Source organism: Haematobia irritans, chromosome 1 (genome assembly GCF_050003625.1).
Source record: "Haematobia irritans isolate KBUSLIRL chromosome 1, ASM5000362v1, whole genome shotgun sequence".
NCBI lineage: Eukaryota > Metazoa > Arthropoda > Insecta > Diptera > Muscidae > Haematobia > Haematobia irritans.
Window position 1 is genome coordinate 8,189,570 of NC_134397.1, and position 22,538 is coordinate 8,212,107.

Here is a 22,538-nt window from a genome sequence, read left to right on the forward strand (position 1 = left end):
TAACTTATAATGTGGTCAATATATGGGATATGTTCGACACAACCACCGTCGTACGGATAAACTTACAGTCGCATAATGCGCTTTACAGACACTCAGTTATTCCGGACAACAGTGCTCGTGTCGAACATATCCCATATCTTGTGCACATTATCAGTTAAGTCCGAAGGCATAATCGATACTGCTGCATGTTTATGGGATTTAGTCATCGCCGACAAGTCGTATCGATCCGACACACTGTAAGATTCTTTACAAACACCGACATTCCGTCCGGAATAACTGATAGTCTGTAAAGCGCATAACAACCAATTTCTCATATCCGAAACGAATGTTTTCATTCGACTAGAATTTAAACAGGAAAATCTGTATTTCAGTCGAATGAAAGCGTTCGTTTCGGATTTGAGAAATTGGCTGTATTTCTTGGCGGAATCAGCTAAAGGGGCTCTGGTAAAATGCACGATATGTAAAAATTTAAAAAAGTAGACTTTTTCAATTCATTTCCCACCAAGTAATATATTTTTCCCAAAAAAGAAATATATTTTTCCAAAAAAGCGGCAACTCTGTCAAAATAAAGATACATATGTTTCTGCATTCAACAGCTGGCAAGAGTGCAGCTACAGATTATTATTGTACTGATTCTCAAGAAGCTCATATCATCATATCATTGTAAAGCGGAGTGCGTCTAATGCCCAATATCATTAAACAAAAGATTTTCCATAAAATTTTTAATTATGTGAAACTAGTGGAAATTTAATCTAGTGATTCAACACACAATAAGAAGCTGGGTATATAAATGGTATTGAATAATCGAAGTAAAATAAAAGATAATTACAAAGCATCCTCCGATAAAACCACAGAGGTTGTGTTTAAAAAAACACTCCCTAAATTCTTATCTCTAAACTAAGTCAGTGTAGTGGACTGTAAATGGAATAAGCGTGTGATTGATTTCGCTTGAACTCAAGATGGAGAATAATATGGAACACTACTTACTTTTGCTTACAGCAGAAGAGCAAAAGTTCCTCAAGGTTTGTATGGAAAATTGGGATTTCAGACTTCTATCTAAAAATGTCTTGCACTTTAGTCTAGCCTTAATTTGTCCTATTTTATGGGTATTATACTGCGAAAAGAAAGGAAATATTTTATACAAATTATTAAGGCAAACATATTAGAAGGCTCAGATCTGTAAGAAACTGAACACAAAGGGCAAATACCCCTTTTGTCTAACATTCCGGCAGTTTCGAAAACTTTGAGATAGTAGCTCTAAGTAGAGTCTTGCTTAATTTTCTTACAAAACCATAATATAAAATACAATTACTAAACAAATTCTACCGTAGGTTTTTAATTTTAATAAATTTAATTTAAAAGATATATTTTCAATAAATAAATCAAAAAATCGGTGCGTAAGCTGTGCATAATTCCTCAAACCCAGAATCAACTATGGCAAAATTGTTAAGTCCGTACATCCGTCATTGCATAACGTAGTCGAAATAAAGTCGGAAATAAACATGAATACATTTTTCGAACGAAGGCCGAACACAAGAATGGACGGTTTTAATCACAGATTTGCTATGCACAACAATACACTGGTTATCACTCAATAAATGATGGGTCATTTTTTAACTTATGATAAACAATTCTTTCCTTCAATCGATTAGACATGTATGATAATCCTATTCTTATAAAAACCATATCATTTTTTTATATTTATTTACACACGTCCATTTCAAGTTTTCATCGCATACTTATTTTCCGCTTCTCTATTTTAGCTTTACCTACAAAATCCCGCAATGACAAATAAAACTCTTTTGCGAAATAAACCATTTCGTCTATTAGAAGAGAAACCTTATCCTATTTTGGATATACTACTATTGCAACCTCCCAATGTAATGGTCCATATTAAATGGGCTATAATTAGAACTTTTGAAGAAATGCTTAGATTAGTTGCAAAGACTGGTATAAATGTGGCATTCTTGCAATTTTTAATAAAAATACCCGATGACATTCTCAATGAAGCTTTGCAAGGTGAAATGCGTGAACAATTCCAACAATGTCTTAGCGAAACGAATTTAGGAGAAAATTTGTATTTAGCACTACTAAGCCGAAAGGATAAACAATTAATGGTCGACATTTTGGAATATCTTAAAGATACAAGATGGCAATTTTTCCAACAGCCTTTGGGAAGCAAAGAATTTGTGCTATACCATGCTTTAAAATCAAAGGCCCATTTCATGAATCCCTTGATAGAGGAACTACAGGCTTTTGAGAGCATTGAAGATCCTACGTTGAGAAATAATTTAATTATATTAAAATTGGTTCATGAATTTTCCTCCAAGGCATTTAAAAGCCTCAATGAATTAGCCCCAAATATGGAGTCACTATTGGAGTTAATGGATTTTGAACACGTCGATGCAGATTTGTTACCCATCTATACATATTTTTATCAAGACTTCGAGAGATTGATACTTCTAATGCGGTACATAGGTAAATTTCCCGAAACCTATTCTAATATCGAAGTTGAAGATCTATTGAATACAAATAGCATACTTGAAGTTATAACTAAACATCGTTTAATGAGCTCCTATGAAGAAATCCGAGATCTTGTAGAGTCCTATTATGCATGTCAACAAAATCTTCCCATGTTTTCTTTTAAGGAGAAAGAATTGGAACTGTTATGTTGTTATTACATATTAGCCACCACATATGATATCGTCACTGCTCCTGCCTCAATTGCCAATACTGATGGATTCTATAATCAAAAAATACAAACATTGAGTGGTCTGTTGAGACAAATAAAAAATTTTGATTTACTTTGTCAAACACTGGAAGATGTAATGACGTTCATTTTTCTTAGATGGGAACATTTTCATCAAGATTCAAAAGGTATTAAATATCGTAAATTGAATTACTCAGATTCCTCCTCACACACAGACGATGATATTGTCCAGGACTCTTCGGCGAAATCCTCAAACACACCTCAGAAAAATAAATCCAAAATATTGGGTAATAAAAATGGAAAATTTGGTTTTGTATGTAGACCCAAATCATTTGCAAGCCTCTTTAATTTTCTCAAAACCTATGTCACTAAAAAACTTCATTCACCGGATTATAAAATGGCTTCATCTGAAATGAGAAATCGTTTTCAAAGTATCGTCGATACGATTGGTGATTTTTTGTGGAAATTTACATTCTTTGAAAAGATGGAACGAAAACAAACCGAATGTGCATCTATCATACATTTAAATCCTGATGCATTGGTGAATATGGTACATTTCCATGCAGACTCCGATGAACGAATATCTAGTGACGATGAAGGCACTACTACCCATCATTACTCTATGGCTCGCCGTAAAGCTGTAAAAAAGAGACGCCGTGCTACATTTAGTGGCGCTGTTGGGCGTGATAAGAATCTACTGGAATCACGAGCAAGAGCTTCTGTTTTATCAAGTTCCATGAAAGTGCCATCAAAGTCGCAGAAGAATGAAATCCCAATTGATATAATGGAAGAGAAAAGTGTTGTTCCAAAACTTCTGAGTTCACCGGAACGTTTGGCATGTTTAGCCTTATCTTTTAAAGAAATTCATGAAACCAAGCAAATTATTGAGGTAAGAATTAATTAATGCATTAATTTTATTTATTTAACCTAAAAATGTGTGTTTTTTTTTAAATTTTAATGAAACCAAAAAGTAGATTTTACAGGTGTTTATCGAATATGTAACTGAGTTCAATATTTTCCCCAAATTAAACATGGTTAATATTGGTGAATAAATTTCTGAGCTGATGGTCTCATATAGGTTGTCTAAAACCGACACCGGTAAATCGGTTAACTGGATTTCGTTACAAAAACCGAACCCTGATAGTGAAAAAATTGTCATTCTCTGTTAATCCGAAAATCTGGCTTTGAGCATCGGTAGACCCATCAAACTGAAAGTACGGCATGTCTACTTCCTAGTCCATTTTTAAAAATTCATGTTGTTACAATGAACTGTTATTTTTTGTTGTTTTTACAACAAAACAAGTATTTAAAATTCATTTTCGTTCATTTTCATGTTTTTCGATTTTAACCCGTTTTAGGATTTCAAAAAAATTGAATTTTCTTATTTCTCTGAAACGTCAAATGGAAAGATCGGATTATAATTCAAAAGTAAACAAATTTTCCCCATAGAAATTTGTTTATTTGCAAATCAACCCAAACCGATTAATCTGCTTTGGATGTTACCAAATAACGACTATTCAATATTCCTTTTACGAAAATCATAATCACATAAACTAGATTTTCAAAATTCAAAGTAGGTTTTCAAGATTCATAAAGTAAGTCGAATTTTCTGTATTTGTAGAAAAAATATCTGTTTCATGTGATAATCACAAATATTAATTTCACACAAGCTGTTTGTGATCAATGTGACCTTTTTGCGATATTGAAAACTCACTCAATGTTGAAAAAAATGTTGGCCTCCTTCAAATCTTCAAAAGCTCCACCATTTCACACAAGGCTGTTAATGATCAATGCAATGACCATTGCACCATGATGATTTCCAAGAGAATAGTCTAAGAGTTTTGTAATAAATTCCATTCACCGTCATATAACCTAATTTTAACCTTTGATTGTTATATCAAGCTAAGGAGTTTTTAAGCAGTTTTTTCTATATTTGCAGAATTTTAATTTACACAATTCTCAATTAAATTTGGAATTGGAATATATGGAGCAACAACAGCGTGTTAAACAAAAACTTTCCGTGATATACGATAATTATCAACAACAGGAGAGAGATTCACTCGATTCCAATGAACCAGTGGCCACAGTAGATCGTATTCGTTCTGTGGCCGCCAAGGGATTTGAGGTATCAAAGATTATAAACATAATTGATAATTTTGCTCAAACGCAAAGCATAAAACAAACAGAGCTTGTAAAAGAACTGATAAGGAAACACAAGCAAAATCCCCAATATCGATTTCTATCACAATTCGAAGAAGCGAATCTAAAGGCCGCAGTTATTTGTGATTTAATATTGTGTCTTCCATTTAATCGTGATATAACCAACAGTATTTTAATGATTATTAAACGTCTTCAGCCCATACATCCAAATTTCAAAGACAGCGAAAATGTAGTGGAAAAATGTCAATTTCCCTCGAATATGGGACCATTGAACTTTTTGGAAAATATCGCAGATTGCATGGCTATATTGCGGAACAAATCTATAAGGGATATACTTTGTGATAATTGCTACTCCCTCAGACCCCAAAAACTTGCTGTGGAATTGGCCAAAGAAAAAATATTCTTTGAGGTATTTCACAAAGATCCAAAAGAGCTGAAGAGATGTGAAGATCTAAAAACTTTAATTAACAAATTTCAAGCACTTAAATCGAAATACAATTATTATCAAAGATTCTGTAATTACATGCAACATCTCAGTACATTGGAGAAATTAAGAAATCCCAAAAGAGATCAATGCATAGAAGACCTATTGAAATTGGATCCCTATGATATTATTGGGGATTTGATATTTTCTCGCAATATGACGCCCTTGGAAATAGAGGCGAATGTAACGGCTCTTAATTTGAATTTGGTACATATCATTGCCCTAAACATGTGTCCCGAAATTGTCGAAAGAAGTTCGTTGAGTAAACGTTCCATAACTTGCAGCAAAGAATCAACAATACTAAATTATATAGCCAACTATAATCGCTTATTGGTATTTCTGTTGCAAGGCATCAACGACGGTGTCAATTTTCCAAAGGATCCCAATATTAATGCTGGCTACTTGGAGAGACTGGTTCAGTTGCCTGAAGTGAATGAACTAGCTTCACTCCTTTATAATGGTAACAAAGTTATTGCCGCTTTAAGAAGCGATCAAGTTAATATCAATTCATTGGAAAAACTTACCTCTAAATTGGATCAATTGAAACTACTGGAATTGGATCTGGGCATAAAAGGTTGGTATTATCAACTTATTTGAAAGTTAGTACAAGCATCTTTCCTCATTGTAGAATTAAGATCCATTAAGCAAAGCCGCATAGACTGTCTGATAGCTGAATTAATTCGCGAAGATCCCAAGTATATATATCTGGCATCAAGAGTCCACAATATAACCGTCAGGGCCAAATTAATTCATGCAAATTATACTAAAATTTCTTCCACTCGCTTGGCTAAACAACTAATTGAGACTACGCTTCAACATCGTCATGCAGCCGAGAGAATTCCTAAAGAATTATTACAACAATTGGAAGTTATATTGGCCGACATAAGAGTTTATGCCCAAGTATCTGAGGTTTTGTTATTTGAGTCATGGCCGCAAGCCTATGATTTTGGCTTGAAAACTCCTGCAACAATTTTTGAACATTTGTTAAAATTAAATTTATACAAACTATGCTATGAGTGGTGTAAAGTTGTCAAGTTGTCGGAAAAATTTAAGCCACAACAATTCCTAAGTATACTTCTGAAATATCTTATGGATGTAACAGATGATGATGATAAATTGTCATCGAAAGAGGAAGAATCAATACAATCTTCGAAATACTTACTACGAATATTGGAGACATTTCATCCGGTCGATTGTAAAAGTTTTTTGGACTCGAATAAGGACAAATTTCGTTCTTTGATTTTGATTAAATTTGCCATTGAATATCTTGAACGTAGTGCCTCTGTTGAGGAGAAATACAATTATCGAAACTACAAGATATCATTGCTAATATTTGATCAATTGGCTCCAACAATGCGCAACATATTTTGGACTCTTCTAAAATACCCTCTTTTAATTATAGAGGAGTTGATAATGAATGCCAAATTCGAAAGTCTAAGTAAGGTATTGAAAGTCGTAAGACAAGAATTACAAAGTGATACCTATGGTTCTCACAAACTGTGTTCATTTTGTTTCGACAAAAATGGCAATGCCTATGACATTCATGGTCATCATCATGCCCCTAATTCGCCCCATAAAGTTCGCTTCCAGTTGGGTTCGCATGATTCGACTAAAACCTCTGCCTTTATATTGCTCAATTTTAATCTATATCAGAAGGAGCACTTCATAACCAACGATTGTATTGATTTGCTCTTAAGGATCTATGCAACAAAAGCCTTAGACTATCAAATATCCGATACGAATTCCTCCTCGGAACCATGTTCGCAGAGTACATGTGATATGCAACAATCACTGGATTCTCTATGTGGAGCATTTCAAATGCCTTCACAGGCCCCAACGAGAGAAGAATGGATTCGCGACGAAGATGCCTCACACTGTATGTGTTGTCGACGAACTGCTTTCTCTATGCTTATGCGTCGTCACCATTGTCGACGTTGTGGCCGTGTGGTATGTTTCTCATGTTCCACTCATAGAATGCGTATTCCCGAACTCTACGAAGATGTCGAAGTACGAGTTTGTAATGATTGTCAAAATCTGTGTGAAGATATAAATCAACGTAAAGCCAATCGTGACTCTCAGGCCGAAGATGTAGTAAATGCGACAAAAGTTCGTCTTAAGCCAGAGGAACGTTTCAAATGGAAACTGAGTGGTAATATTACTCATGATAAGCTATTGCGTGAGGAATTTTGTTATGAACACGCCCCGAGTGTGGCCTTGTGCTTGTCCATTTTGGAGTATCATTTAGGCAAAAAGAAGTGCGTCGATCTTTTATTATTCCATTGCCGAAAGTTGGAAAAGTTAATGGTCCCTAATCCAGAGGTTGATTATGAATTGGTGGCAAAGATGATGAATTGTTTGGCTTTAGCAGCAAAGGTAAGTTACCAAAAGAAGAACGATGTGATTTTATGTAAAATTTCCTGTTATTACCTTCAAAGGCGAGTGACTTGTTTTTTGTTAGCATGAAATTCCAAGTTTCTAGACTTTTCCGAATTGCTTTCTATTTTCTTATTACCACCACCACGGTGGAACATTGCGCCTTATTATTTGATTTTTATATCATTGTATGTAAGCTAAAGTGGTACTGTGCTCGAATTGATCTCTAAAATTATTTATTTATTCATTCAGAGCATGTTATAAGCAAAAAATAAAAAATACCAATAATGGCAAATGTTGCGAATGATATTTTTGTTTTATTTTATTTATTTTAGTACTACTGAAATCTTCAAGGCCCATAGATATATTAAGATATATTATATAGTTGTAAAGTAAATTGAAATGTATCATAAAAAATTAATTTGGGATTAGCTTCCTGTCGCCTACATTAAACACACATTGTGGTGGTCAATATTTTCTCCATTAATTTTTGTTTAAATATTTATTCCTTCTTATTCCAAAGAGATATCAACAAAATGATATTTCAATACATATTTTTTTATAGTTTTTTTTTCATTACATTAATTTTCTTTACACCGAGTTTTTATTTCTCCTCAATAACAGGTTCGCGGAGCTTCTGCAGAATTCGAAACAATACAAGAAGATTCCGAAATTATCATATCTGTTGTTCAAAATGGCTGCGAATATTTAATTCCTCCTGACCCTTTGAACAATTTATGGAAATTAGCTGAATCTTTGGTGGAAGCTGAAAAATGGGAATTAGCCTTGGAAGTCCATTTGAAATGTGGATTGTCAACAGCAGGTGTTATGGCTGCACATGGCATGTCTTGCCTTAGGGCAGGGTGCTTTGAAACAGGTAAATTTGCAGAAGGCTACATAAAACCCAAAGTAGTTTTCCAATAGCTTCCTAAAAGTCCATAAAGTAATCTTAAAATTGCTGCTTTAAAGCGAAATATGGATAAGCATTTGCAACAGTAATCCATGGATAAAATAATTTCGTTGAATGTTGTTTTTTCTTTTGCTTCCTTAATTTTGCCTTATTTCAGCACGTGAAAAATTTTCCCATTGTATGACAAAGTTGACCAATGAAAATATAATTTCCACAATATCAAAAATTATATTTAATCCTGTAATAAATGCCTACAATGATAATTTAGACAATGTCCTTGGTCTATCAAAAGATTGTGATATTAAAGTGATAAAACGACCTCACAACGGCCCTCCTCTGTTACAAGAAATTCTAAAACTTATCGAATCGATGCCATTCACTAAACCTCAACCAGAAACTTTACAAAGGGCTTCCATAATACGTAGCTCAAATACATCACTGGCATCTTTACTCTCGAGAAAAAAGGAACAATATGTCAAACGATCTCATGAACCTGCTATCAATATCCTAAATACTTTGTCCAACTTGAAACGTATAAGTAAGGGCCAATATACCCAGGGTACAAACACTAATAACAATTCCATTGGTAATCAGGAAATGCCTATAAAACGAAAACAATTATTCCGTAAAACTAGTGGCTTTGAGGAATGCCTTTATTATCTTTTAACCTATGGATCTCATACCGATGTCATACATTTTCTTATGAATCGTGATGAATTAGTGGCAACGCTAAAATATTATCTCTTGCAAAAACTTGATGCCGATATCTTTATAAATCATATATATTTGGTTTTATTAAGTCGCGGCAAGGTATCCTTGCTTATAAAAAATCTTTTGGAGTTCGATAGCCGCTTATTGATATGGCGTTCCACATTGTTGCAAACTTGTCGTTATTTGGAAACACAAAACCTGTTGAATTCGTTGTATGAGCTTCAAATATTGCTCAAAGATCCCATAAGGGCATGTATGACCTGTATCAAATTCTATTCAATGAATTGTGAGAATTTCCAACAGCTAAATTTAAATGCTCAACATTTGCGCAATGCCCGAATGCATTTGCAATCGGAACTTGACAATGCCGAATGGGAAAAGATAACCTTGAATGTCACAACAAAATCAAATAAAGGCAATAATAATAGTCGTCGGTCGAGCACATCAAGTACTACCGGTTCCATGGGAGGTGGTAATTTCTTCTTACAAATGGATGCCAGATCGTTGAATTCTCACATAACCACCATTGAAAATCAATTGGAAGTAGTAAAGTTTTTGGCCAAATGTGAAGAGGAAAATAGTAGAGGAAACGATATAGTTATTACCGAGAAATATTTAAAGCAGGTATGCTATTAAAATGAAATTTTAATTTCTGTATCTTAAAAAAAATATATTTATTTAGCTTCGTATTGATGCTGTCAAAACACTACCCACCTTATTCGACAAAGGTCCTGAGAAAATACAAATTTGTATTCTGATACTTGTATGTGGTAAAAATATTGAAGAAGGTTTTGGTCTATCATACAGGTCGGTATAATATGCAGGTATATATGCAGTTTTCTCAATTTCCGGTTAAATGTAGTTCTAAAGGAAATGTTGGTACCCAAGGGTGATACAATGAGAATACGGTTTCCCTAGCCATAAATCTTTTAAGAATAACATACATTTTGTTAATTGTTAATCGGAAGATTGACATATTGCCTATAGCCGGAGATTGAGAAAACGCCCCTTAAACGAACTATATCTAAAATTGTTTATATCTGTACATACATATATTACAGAATTATACAGCATTACAAACTGCCACCCTTAAAAGTCTATGCTGCCACTGCAAAATATTTAGCTCTAAATCAACGTCTTCCGGAAATTGAAAAACTTCTCAACTGTATTATTAGTAATAATGGTGGTACCAGCACTCAAGATATAGATGAAATTCTCACTGTTGCCATCAATTCAGCCGTTAATAATCATGAACCTGAAACCAAAGCCACTTTAGATAATCTCACGAAACGAATAAATAATATTGACATGCGTATAGCGGCGCATATTTTCATTGGTCAATTAAAATCGGCCTATTTATTGGCAAATAAATATGAACGATTAGGAGATATTCGCAAAATTTTAAGGCAAGCTGAGGCCACCAATCAAGTACACATAAAAAAATTATGTGAAAAGAAACTGCAATTGAACTTGTCCGGAACAAGTAGTAGTCAGTCGAAATAGATGAAATAATTTGAAACCAATGTGATATACGAATTTGAATATTGTGCATATTTCTGTATACTTTTGATTATAATCTTATATATATATATATTTTTTAATGTATCTATGAATGTTTATTTGTTATGATTATTATACACGTATGTATTGGAATATTATTAAACTTTATACAAAATAAATTAATGTAAACCATTTTATTTATTTGCCGTCTTTGGAGTAGGTGTAGCGGTTTTTATTTAGCATCGCCAAACAATGTTTAAGAACGTACACAAAATGTGAACTTTTCTTTGCGTACGTTCCTAGTATGTGGGCAGAATCTAAACAATCGGCAAAATCGCCCTCATGAAAAATTCAATTCTTAGGAACGTACACAAAATTGCCACTTTTCTTTGCGTACGTTCCTGGTATGTGAGCAGAATCTAAACGATCGGCAAAATCGCCCTCATGCAAAATTCTTTGTTACCGAATGCCCATGGGTAGCAGAAATTTCGTACCCGGGTTATAAGAAATATGGGGGACACCGCATTATCTGCAGGTAGAAGTAAGTTTAATAGTCGATAACTACTACCTAATGAAAATTTTGATAGCAAATTACGATATTTCCGGTGCTTTATAAGAAATTCATTGCTATAATTATATTCCAGTATGCAAGTGTGGGAAATTATGTACGCCGATAAGGCAGTGTTTACATGTGTTAATTAAGGGGATAAAATGTTATGCTCGTTGTGTCAAGTGAGGAATACAATTCTTACACTTTCACCGAAGGTGAATATCGGTAACAACCGCCACGAAATATTTGGTAGCATAAATAGAAATGCATTTTTTGTGGATACTACATAGTAGGCATATATTTGAGAATATCTCTTAAATATATAGGCCCAAATATGACAATATTGCCCCAATTTATCTAACTATAGAGAGAAAAAATAATTTTTAGTTTCAATCATAAAATTATTTGATCTAATTAATTTTTAATTGAAATTTCATCAATCATGGAAATGAAAATTTCAATCACCAACGCCAATTAAAAAGAATTCAGTTAATTATTGTGATTGATTTCTATTTCAATTAAAACATTAATGAAATCAATTAATAGTTTAATTGAATATTTTTCCTCATTTAAGATTTTAATTGAAAAAATATTGACGACATATCTTGTGTGCAATCTTATATAAATACCGTATACACCTCCTGTGACTTTTTTCAGGTAGATAATACAGTTTTATCAAGTATTTCTTATGTTGAAATTGTAAAGAATCGAAAACACCGAGCGTTTCGCTATCAAAATTTGGAAAATGGTCTAGAGCTGGTGCGGAAAATAATCCTCTAAAGCCTTTAAAATGAAACAATCATAGATGCAATAAAAAATAGTACAGTCATTTTACAACATATACGGGATTTGAACTTTTTTGCTTGTTATTGCGAGATAAACCCGAATTCGTAAACCAATTCATTTTAATATTATGGAAGTAATTTATTTTCATAATAAATAATTCATAATCGAATTACACAATATTTACACGGTCACACTTTTGAATGAAACTTAACACATATACATATAAATATTATTTACAATTGACAAAATAAAAAGAAAATCTAATTTATTTTACATTTTACGTGTCCTCCTCATCATCTATAATACTTTCCGCATCCATGGAGTCATTACATACCGACAACTCGGATTCGGTATCTTGTCTACTGTCGTTGAGATCCCTTAAATCTTCACGTTTGATTGGATCACAGTCTTCATCGTCCGTACCATCGATTTTAACGGGAGCTTGTTCGGTATTGCCTGGGACAATTTGTGTTTGCCTTAGTAATGCCAATCTCTGCTGGGTCATTTCCAGATGATGTTTACGCCATTTTATACGCCTATTTTGGAACCACACTTTCACCTGGGCTTCGGTTAGTTGTAGAGTGTGAGCTAAATATAATCGTTCTGGTCCTACCATATATTGTTGTCTCTCGAATTCAGCCTCTAAACGTTCCAGTTGTTCTGGTGTAAATATGGTACGTACACGTTTGTTTTTCAATGATGATTTTTTACTATTATTTTCTGTAAAGAAAAAGAAATTTTATTAGGGAAATAAGCAAAATATCTAGAATGCAGAAAAATAACATGCCAAATTAATTTCAAGCAATACTAAAATAATTAGGTTTGGTCAGCCGCTAAAAAAAATCTACTGAATGGAGCACACTTTTCATCAATCTCGAAAATATTGCACTTTTTATTACAATCGAATTATGGAAGAAAGACCGGTATGAACCTCTAGAGACATTTTCGTCACCGATAAGAAATTGTCCGTTTAAATTGCTAACGAGACATTATTGTTGACGTTTACTGTTTTCTGGGAACGAAAGTTCCCCAAAGAGAATCATACCGGACTCAAGAAAAATATGTACGTCTGCATTATCGACATACAAACAATGCTCTTAGGTTCGTTTCCCTCTTCTGACACTCCTTGCTAAAATCATGTCTATGCCAATAATGCAGTGAAAATATAAATAGTCGATAACTTTGTATAAATTCCTGGGCTTTAAGGTCGGTATGCAGCCCTTGCGAAAATTCTTTTTGTATGCCAATAATACAATTTTGCCATGTATTTCTTGTGGGAGTAAAATGGAAACAATTTTCGTTAACAAATGACAATGTTTTTCTAATGGGTAGCGGAAGTTTCGTTAGAAGTGCATACCGTCCTATATGGGAGGAAATGATCCATAATGCGTTTTGCTTTTGTGTCCAATTTGGCTACATTTATCACCAAAAACACATAGAGAAGATCACCCAGCAAAAAAAAAAATTCGAAGTTCTTCCAAAGGCACAACTTTAAAAGCACTTCCAGAAGATGCACTCCCAATGATGTTCTTTATTTTAACTACCCAGGAAGTTCTTTTAATTCAATTTTTTATAACTTGGTTTTTTTCATACTTTAAATGGGTAATTTTAACTTTTTTTGTTTCAAATAAGTTAAAAACAGAGTAAGAATATGAATGGTACAAATCATTTAAATTTTGCCGAAAAAAATGCTAAATCCACTCTGAAAAAATTGTGAATTTTTGAAAATATTTGAGGTCAAACGTTTCCGACAAGCGTTAGAATCAATTAAAAATTATAAAAAATTATAATAATTATTTATTTGACAAAATATCACAGAATTTTTTAATCTACATCCAAAACAATGAATTCGGATCACACCTAAAGAAGTGATGCAAATTCAGTGCAACGGCTGTTGAAATGACAAGCCCATGTTAAATTCATCACTTCTGCGTCAATTTTGCACCACTTGCGGATCCAAAAAGAACATTTCATTACTTTTTTGGCGACGCATTTTTTGCTTGGTCAATTTTATGAAAAGATTCCAAAACTAAAGACAATTTTAATATAAAGTCAGTAAGGAAAGTCTAAAATCGGGGGCCATCTATATTATACCCTGCACCACTTTATACACTGAAAAAAATATTGTCGTGAGGTCAAAGATTTCATGTCTATAAAATACGAATGCAAATTTTGCTTAGCATAGGAGACGCATTTCTCTAATATAAAGAGTTTTTCCTTGTCCAAAAGTCCTTGTCCAATTTTTGGGCTAGGGTCAACTTGACTTTAATAATTCCGAAAAATTCTTTAAAATTAATGAAATTGTCTTTAAATTTCTTGTATTTTTGCATCTTGACTACAAAGCAAAAATTCGTTCAAAAATAGCACATGTTTTTCAACACTTTATTTTAAAGACGTTTTTTACTTGAAACATAGCATAATTTCTACTGGAAGTCGAGTCTGAATTTGGAAAATAAAGTTGTCGTTAACTCGTTTTTAAAGGACTTTGATAGCATATGAAAAAAAATGCTGAAAAAACGAAAAATTAAAATTTGCTTCTTAGAAGCAAGTGCAAAAACCCAAATTTAAAAGAGAATTATGCCTTCTCCGCTTCTTTGGCTCGGAATCAATACCAAAATTGTTAAAGACAAAATCTTTGGAACTTTTTTCAGTGTAAATCTACGTTTTCCATACCATCTACAAACCTTCAATGTTAATTTTACTCCCTGTGCAAAAAATCACTTGAATCGATGTAAAACTTTGGTCTCCGTGGTCATATGAGTGTGAATCGGACGAAAGATATATGTATATGGAAGCTGTATCTAAATTTGAATCGATTTCTTCCTAAATCAATAGGATTCTATTCTAACAGATCTACGACTTTGATTATAAAAATGTGTACACAGACAGACAGACGGACAGACGGACATGGCTAGATCGACTTAGGGGCCGGCTCTGAGCAATATTGCCACAAACAACATGTGTCGATCTCGTCTCCTTCTGGGTGTTGCAAACATATGGACTAACTTAAAATACCCTTCTCCACAGAGTGGTTCAGGATATAAAATGATGGGCGAATGATCAGGACATTCAGTCCTAATGTTTCATTTTATATTTTTGTAAATTCATTTACGCAAATTAAAAAAAAATAAACAAGTAAAACAAAAGCAATCGTTATCTTTGCTTTAACATTTTTTTTAAATTAAATTATTTCATTATTTTGAATCTTTAGTTTATTTATTTTTTTTTTATGAAAAAAAAAACAATTTTTACATGATTTTGATTTTAAAACTAACTTTTATTTGTACACAGAATAAAATATCACCAACACTTTTCAATACAAATTTTTATAGAATTTTTAAAAGTATTGAATCATTTAATAGGTACTACTAATTTTTTAATTAAAACAAAATCAATTAAACAATTAATTGTATTTATTATGTTTTTTAATGGAATCAATTAATTTTTTAATGACATTGGTAATTGGTACAATCAGTTCTGTTATTGAAAAATTCCAATTAAAAACCAATTGGATAAATTAATTTCGTTATTGAAGACATCATTTTTTCTGTGTACGTCATCTTTGAATTAATACCAAAATCTTTAATGAAAGAACAAAAAATCTTTGGATCCAAGTAAACACTTTTTTAAGTGAAGCCATATAAGTATTAGTATGTTAACTTCTTTCTGTCTTCAAAACTCCAAGCATATTCTAGAATATCTTTTTTTTCTTACCTGATTTCAGTTTTTCCCGTTGAAAGCTTAGCGTACTCTGATGAGCAGCGGCATGTTGTTGATGCAATTGCTGTAGGCTCTGTAAGGCTGATGGAGCTGTTGCAACAAAACTATTCGCTCTAGAATGTGCCAGCACAGGTGTAGCCGCAAATGAGTTTGTCCCACTAACACCTGGCAAATAACGATTCATAAGAACCGTGGCCGCTGCACCTGCTACATTATCACAATTGAAGCTATTTACAGTGGAACTGTTGGAGGCGATCATATTGTTGTTGTTATTGGCAGTCGGAGTCGTTATATGGAAGCTATTGCAAATATTTGACGAGGACTTGTTTAGATTTAAGTTAGTAACCTCCCTATTGTTGTTGTTGTTGTTGTTATGGGCCAAAGAATCTCTCTGATGTTGGGCATGAGAATGCCGATGAAGCCTGTGTTGCTCATCTCCCGCAGGATTCCTTTGTATTCCGGGGGTGGATAGAATCTGTTGCTGTGGCCCATCATCGTTAATGTTGTCATGGTCTTCGTTCTGGTTGTAGATGGTGCTATTGCTCGAGCCACCATTTAATGAAAGGTTAATCACATTGTTGGTGTATTCCTTGCACGAACTTTCCATGGCACTCTTTTGTAAACCCAAAATGGCGGCTATTGTAAAGGATTTGCCAGCATCAAGGGTTGTATTCGCTGCCGCTGCCTCAATTAGTTGCTGTGTGTGTCTGGCATGCTGATGGCGCAGGATGCTGTGATTGTGGTTGGAATTGTTCTGAGGGGATGGGATGGTCTGATGGTCTGGTTGATGGTGGTGTGGTGGCGTGTTGTTTGTTTGGCTGGGCGAGTGTAAATTTTGCTGCTGGCTGGGCGAATTATGAGAGTTCGCCACCAGTTGTAGGTGGGTGTTGTGCTGATGCTGATTCGCTGCTAATAAGGCTGCTGCAGTCTGATTTTGTTGGCTGGGGTTCTGATGATGCTGGTGGTGGAGCAGAGGAGGTGGATGGTGGTGATGATGATGAAATTGACTGTGACTATTCGCAATTGTTGTCGCCAAGGTATGGGCATCCACCACATGATTATGAGAGTTTGCCTGTGAATTGTGCAAAGCCAGGAAATGTGACAAAGGATTCGGATGATATTTCTGTAGCATTCTTGGCTAGGGCAATCCTTGTATGGCTTTTGTCTTTGTCTCCTAGGCTCTACTTTCCCTCCCTCTCTGGCTCTGGTCTATTTCTCTGTTTTATATTGCAATCTAATAGTTTACCGAGTTGATGAAGTCTCCGTCCAGCTAGCTTGGGCTAAATATTTCGTTGGTATGCTGGACTGCATGCGTTGTTGGCACTTTGGTGTCACTTTTACATTTGAGGCCCACAGCAAAATATCTCCATTAGTTGAGTGACAATCTTTGGTTAATAGTTTGGCCCTACGCTTTGGTCTATTGTCGTCTCATAATGGTAGCTCAAATGTTTGGTGTAGTCTCGGTCAATGGTCTTCTTGTCCTGTGTCTATGGGTGGTAGGTTCGTTGGCTCCAATTTCTATAATGAGAAGAAATGCAAATAAATGAATGAAGTCCATTTTAAATTGGATGGCGTTAAATAATGTTGTTGTAGTCCCATATACGATGGTGGGCCTATGCTGCGATCAGATTTTGTGGCAAGTGATCATGTGTCACCTGATTGTTTTGTAGACAATTAACTTAAACCAGGTGGAAAGCGTAATATTCCATTTAAATTTACAGACCACTAAGTAATATTGTTATATTGCCAGTTGATACCAGAAAGTGGGAAGTGGAAATGAAGATAGAAAATCCCCATACTCGCACTCTAGTTCCAATTTAAATAACTACCCAGGTTGGATAATACAATATTAATGACTGATTTTGTATATAGAGATTGAGGGACAACAGCAGAGTCACAAAAACAATAAAAATAATTTTATGGATATTAACCGGTTGCTTAAATTAATATTGCAGCGATAATATTATTATCGGTGGTATTGATTGCAAAACCCAATTAATTTTTTAATTAACTAACTTTAATTAACCAACTATTAATGGAAATAGTAACTAACTTAGTGTTCTTAGTTAGATTAAACAATTGATTGTTTCAATTAATTTTTTTAATTAGAAATTAAAAAAATCGATAATTTTACTTGGTCTTTCGAGTTTGATTAAAAAGTTAATTGTTTCAATTATTTTTTTAATTGAAAAAGTTGAATCATTGACTTAATGTTTCTAGTTTGATTAAAAAAGTAAATGTTTCAATTAATTTTTTATTTTAAAAAATGTTCAGCTTCAATCAACTATAACGATTTTTGGTTCGATACTTAAATATTTTGTTTAGCTCGCCATTTAATGCGATAACACTGCCATTAAAAGAGCCATGTTGTTTTATCCTTAATAGGTTTAAAACGTTCCTTTTTTGGTTCAAATTGACCACTCTATATGTTGTGTATTTTTACGAAACATTTTGCAGATGTTTAGCTATTTATACCCTGCGCCACACTGTAGAACAGGATATTATAAGTTAGTGCATATGTTTGCAACACCCAGAAGGAGACGAAATAGACACATGGTGTCTTTGACAAAAATGCTCAGGGTGGGCTCCTGAGTCGATATAGCCATGTCCCTCTGTCCATCTATCCGTGAACACATTTTTGTAATCAAAGTCAAGGCCGATTTAATTGAAATTTTGCACAGGGAGTAGAATTAGCATTGTAGCTATGCGTGCCAAATTTGGTTGAAATCGGTTCAGATTTAGATATAGCTCCCATATATAGCTTTTGCCCGATTTACACTCATATGACCACAGAGGCTAATTTTTTGTTTCGATTTATTTGAAATTTTGCACAGGGAGTAGAATTAGCATTGTGGCTATGCGTGCCAAATTTGGTTGAAATCGATTCAGATTTAGATATAGTTCCCATATATATGTTTTTCTTATTTCGACAAAAATGGTCAAAATACCAAAATTTTCCTTGTAAAATCTCCACTCTAATTTTCCTAAACTTCTAATACATATATATAGAGCGATAAATCATAAATAAACTTTTGCGAAGTTTTATGAAATTATGAAAATCGACCCCAAAATAAAATTGGGGTTCATTTTCACTTATGATTTGAAAGACCGTATAAAAATGAACCCTAACTTATGGAAAAAATATAAATTTATAAGCAAAAAATTAAATGTGTTTTGCTGAGTACTAATCTCTTGGGAATCGCATTAACCCTAATTGGACTTCGTCTACAGAAAGTCTTAAATATGATTGGCACCATTGTGAAATCCCAGAAAGCGGTTTATTTTCATAATGCAAATGGGCCTCAAAAATAAAATGAAGTTACTCTCCTAAAAACATAAAAAAACATAGTGTTGTTTTGCATATGATTTTCTGGGGTCCCATTTTAGGTGATGTTGCACTTTTATTGCACCACCTTCATGGCATTTGGTAACACTACCAGTATAGCTATAACGATGTATGTATGGTTCGATACACACATATTCTGTTCACTTTGAAGTGTTTTAGCTCGCCAACAAAAGTCGGCTTAAGCTTTTCAGCCAAATATAACTCAATCACACTATATATAAATTCAGAGAAGTGTGTTTTCAATGCTAAGCAAAATTCGCACTCGTATTTTAAGGACATGAAATGTTTTGGCCCCAGGACTCATGGCGCGATTATTGAGCAAGGAGGAATTGAATAATTTGGGATAACAATTCAAAGGCTGAATTTTCTAATTGGCTGAAAATTTTGTTGAGATGAGCTGTCCGGAATTGTGAAAATCTAATATAAAGTAGTTTCACTGCAATGTGAAATGCCATCCGTACTCATCATTGACCTAACATGGAATCAGACTGCACTCAGTGATAAGAGAGAAGGTTACCACTGTGGTATCACAATGGACTGAATAGTCTAAGTGAGCCTGAAATATCGGGCTGTCACTATACCTAACCTGGATGAAGACTCCAGTTGACCTGGATGAAGACTCCAGCCGAATAATTTTTAGCAATTAAGGTTGCCGTGGACACTGCAAATCATTTCCCGAAACTTGAAGTGATGAAGGCGCGACTCCTGGAAATCGGTGATAAAAATGAGGTTAATTCAACGAAACATTACATGAGGAAGCAACAAACCATTTGATTCAAATTAGCAGGAAACCCACGTCCACCTTGGATGTACGGAAAGTATTCAAATGTTATTGACGCAAAAAGAGAGGAAACCAAAGCCAGTGAGTGTAGAGCGAAATTAGTGTTGAGAAAAAACGAAATTGTAGTCACATCTAACCATGAATGAGTGATAGCTAGTGGAGCGTCTTGCCACATCTATAATGAATAATCACTCTATTCATAGAACTCGCGGACGACAAAGAGGTATGTATCAAAGATATTGTCAAAGTTTTTATTTTTAATAATTCCTTATATGTACGACATTTGTAGTTTAATTTTGTGTCAGCTAGTAAGGCAGCAGATTACGGTTGTAAGGTAACCATGTAAGGTAAATAGACGAAATTTTAATTGAAGGATTTATAAAACATAATGTTTCATAAATCAAATTGTGGCATCATCGATATGGACACATAAATTGTAAAGATTTAAGTAAATTTTCGTCATTTGCGATGGTAAATTGGCTGTCAAAAAATGATTGCTAAACTTGTATTCGTAACACTTCGTGCCATCTCCCCTGTAGTAAATTACTTTAGCAAAGCTTTTGTACCAGGCGACGAGATTACATAGTTGTCGGACCATACCTGCTTATTTACAAATAATAAATCGAAGGTATTCTCGGCGCGGGCTAATTTTAAATAAGAACTTGATTGGTAGTTACCGTTCCCAACTGATATATTTACTAGTGTAACATTTGAAATAAAATTTCGCAACACCACCCTAATGTGACTCGAATTAATGTTATCACCCATCGTTATTATCAAGAGCCAACTGTCTTTTTGCACATCTTCATTTAGTTAATTCAAGATCTGTAGTACTATTTTCTAAATACGTATGCACTTAACCCTAATCATGAAGTGATTCTATTGCAACACTTTACAATTACGTGTAGTGCATACCGTCATCACACACACACATATTCACACACGTCCATTGCTTATAGATGTCTATATATATGTAAATACATATGCCACAGAAACTATCCATGGCACAATCTTCAAGTGTCTCAAAAGGTATTTGCACTCTGAACAAAATTCATATGTGTTGGGGGACAATAAGCTCTCTTCTTGTCCGTCTGTGTGTCTTCCCTACAAATGCCATAGGACACTTGAGTGACTTGACTAATATTTCAAAGTTTTGTGGTTTCGGGGTGTAAGTGACATTGTTTCATATACCGCATAATAAAGATTTCATTTTGCGGATAAATCGTAATTTGTATATTGAGAATAAGAATGATTTAACTTGAAGAACCCAGCAAAAAAATTTGGAAGTTCTTCTAAAGGCACAACTTTAAAAGCATTTCCAAAAATGTCCTCCCAAGATGTTCTTTATTTTAACTGTACAGGAAGTTCATTTAGGTAAATTTTTTATAACTTTCATTTTTCATATTTTTAATGGGAAATTTAAAAATTTATTGCTTCAAATAGGTTAAAAACAGATTAAGAATTAATAAAATGGTACAAATTATTTAAATTTTGCCGGAAAAAATTCTAAATCCGTTCAAGAAAACTTGCGAGTTTTTGATAATATTTGATGTCAAACGTTCCAGACAAGCGTTAGAATGCATTAAGATCATAAAAATGTCAAAATATCACAAAATTTCTTAATTAACATCCAAAACACTGAATTCGCATCACACCTTAAGAAGTGATGCAAATTCAGTGCAACGGCTGTTGAAATGAAGGACATCGCTTCTGCGTCAATTTTGTACCACTTCCGGATCCAAAAAGTACATTTTCACTACTTTTTTGGCGACGCTTTTTTTTGCTGGGAAGTTATTTTGACGTACAAAAATTGAAGTCGTATAAATGTTATATTTATAAGAATTTATAAATGTTTAATCAAATTAATAAACATCTAAACAATCGTGTTTTACTTCACCACAATGATTCTTTTATAACTATCTTAAAATGCATTTTTTTCTGATAGTTTGAAGGGGCTCTTATTGGCGTCGTTCTAAATTTATCTAAAAAGACACCTAATAATAGCACTGATGCGATACTTTTTTGTAGTAACACTTCTCAATAGTGACGGCGCTTTTCCGACGTATTTTGGATATCGTATACGACGGTTTTCGACGTGGTGGGATTCTCAGAAGCGCCGTCAAATTCAAAAAATGTTGGCTGGGTAGCTGCTCAGTTGATACCACCAAATACATAGCATAATTTTTCAATGGAAAAATTATGCTATATATAACGTCGTCGTTATATGGGGTTAAGCATATCTTTTTATACCCTCCATCATAGGATGGGGGTGTATTGACTTTGTCATTCCGTTTGTAACACATCGAAATATTGCTCTAAGACCCCATAAAGTATATATATTCTGGGTCGTGGTGAAATTCTGAATCGATCTAAGCATGTCCGTCCGTCCGTCTGTTGAAATCACGCTAACTTCCGAACGAAACAAGCTATCGACTTGAAACTTGGCACAAGTAGTTATCGATGTAGGTCGGATGGTACTGAAAATGGGTCATATCGGTCCACTTTTA

General features: G+C 33.9%; 2 protein-coding genes across 2 annotated transcripts; one reads left to right on the forward strand and one right to left on the reverse strand.

The window, feature by feature from the left end:
* The first annotated feature begins 627 nt into the window (after nucleotides 1–627).
* On the forward strand, nucleotides 628–11,049 carry Sptz (zinc finger FYVE-type containing 26 spastizin). Its single transcript, XM_075289149.1, has 8 exons — nucleotides 628–1,022; nucleotides 1,764–3,599; nucleotides 4,650–5,928; nucleotides 5,983–7,727; nucleotides 8,352–8,604; nucleotides 8,795–9,972; nucleotides 10,031–10,155; nucleotides 10,410–11,049. Exons 1-8 carry the CDS (start codon nucleotides 960–962, stop codon nucleotides 10,849–10,851), a joined length of 6,921 nt encoding a protein of 2,306 aa, XP_075145264.1. The 5' UTR covers nucleotides 628–959; the 3' UTR covers nucleotides 10,852–11,049.
* A 1,369-nt stretch (nucleotides 11,050–12,418) lies between these two features.
* Nucleotides 12,419–17,403, reverse strand: LOC142220168 (uncharacterized). Its single transcript, XM_075289150.1, has 2 exons — nucleotides 15,899–17,403; nucleotides 12,419–12,904 (listed from the first exon to the last, which is right to left on the reverse strand). The coding sequence occupies exons 1-2, from the start codon at nucleotides 17,034–17,036 to the stop codon at nucleotides 12,462–12,464; spliced, it is 1,581 nt and encodes a 526-aa protein (XP_075145265.1). The 5' UTR covers nucleotides 17,037–17,403; the 3' UTR covers nucleotides 12,419–12,461.
* Between the last annotated feature and the right edge of the window lie 5,135 nt (nucleotides 17,404–22,538).

Coding starts and splice junctions, on each gene's coding strand:
- Sptz (XM_075289149.1), top strand. CDS start 960: ATGGAGAATAATATGGAACACTACTTACTTTTGCTTACAGCAGAAGAG. Junction 7,728..8,351: donor GTTTGGCTTTAGCAGCAAAG/GTAAGTTACCAA, acceptor CCTCAATAACAG/GTTCGCGGAGCTTCTGCAGA. Junction 10,156..10,409: donor GGTTTTGGTCTATCATACAG/GTCGGTATAATA, acceptor CATATATTACAG/AATTATACAGCATTACAAAC.
- LOC142220168 (XM_075289150.1), bottom strand. CDS start 17,036: ATGCTACAGAAATATCATCCGAATCCTTTGTCACATTTCCTGGCTTTG. Junction 12,905..15,898: donor ACGGGAAAAACTGAAATCAG/GTAAGAAAAAAA, acceptor TTTTCTTTACAG/AAAATAATAGTAAAAAATCA.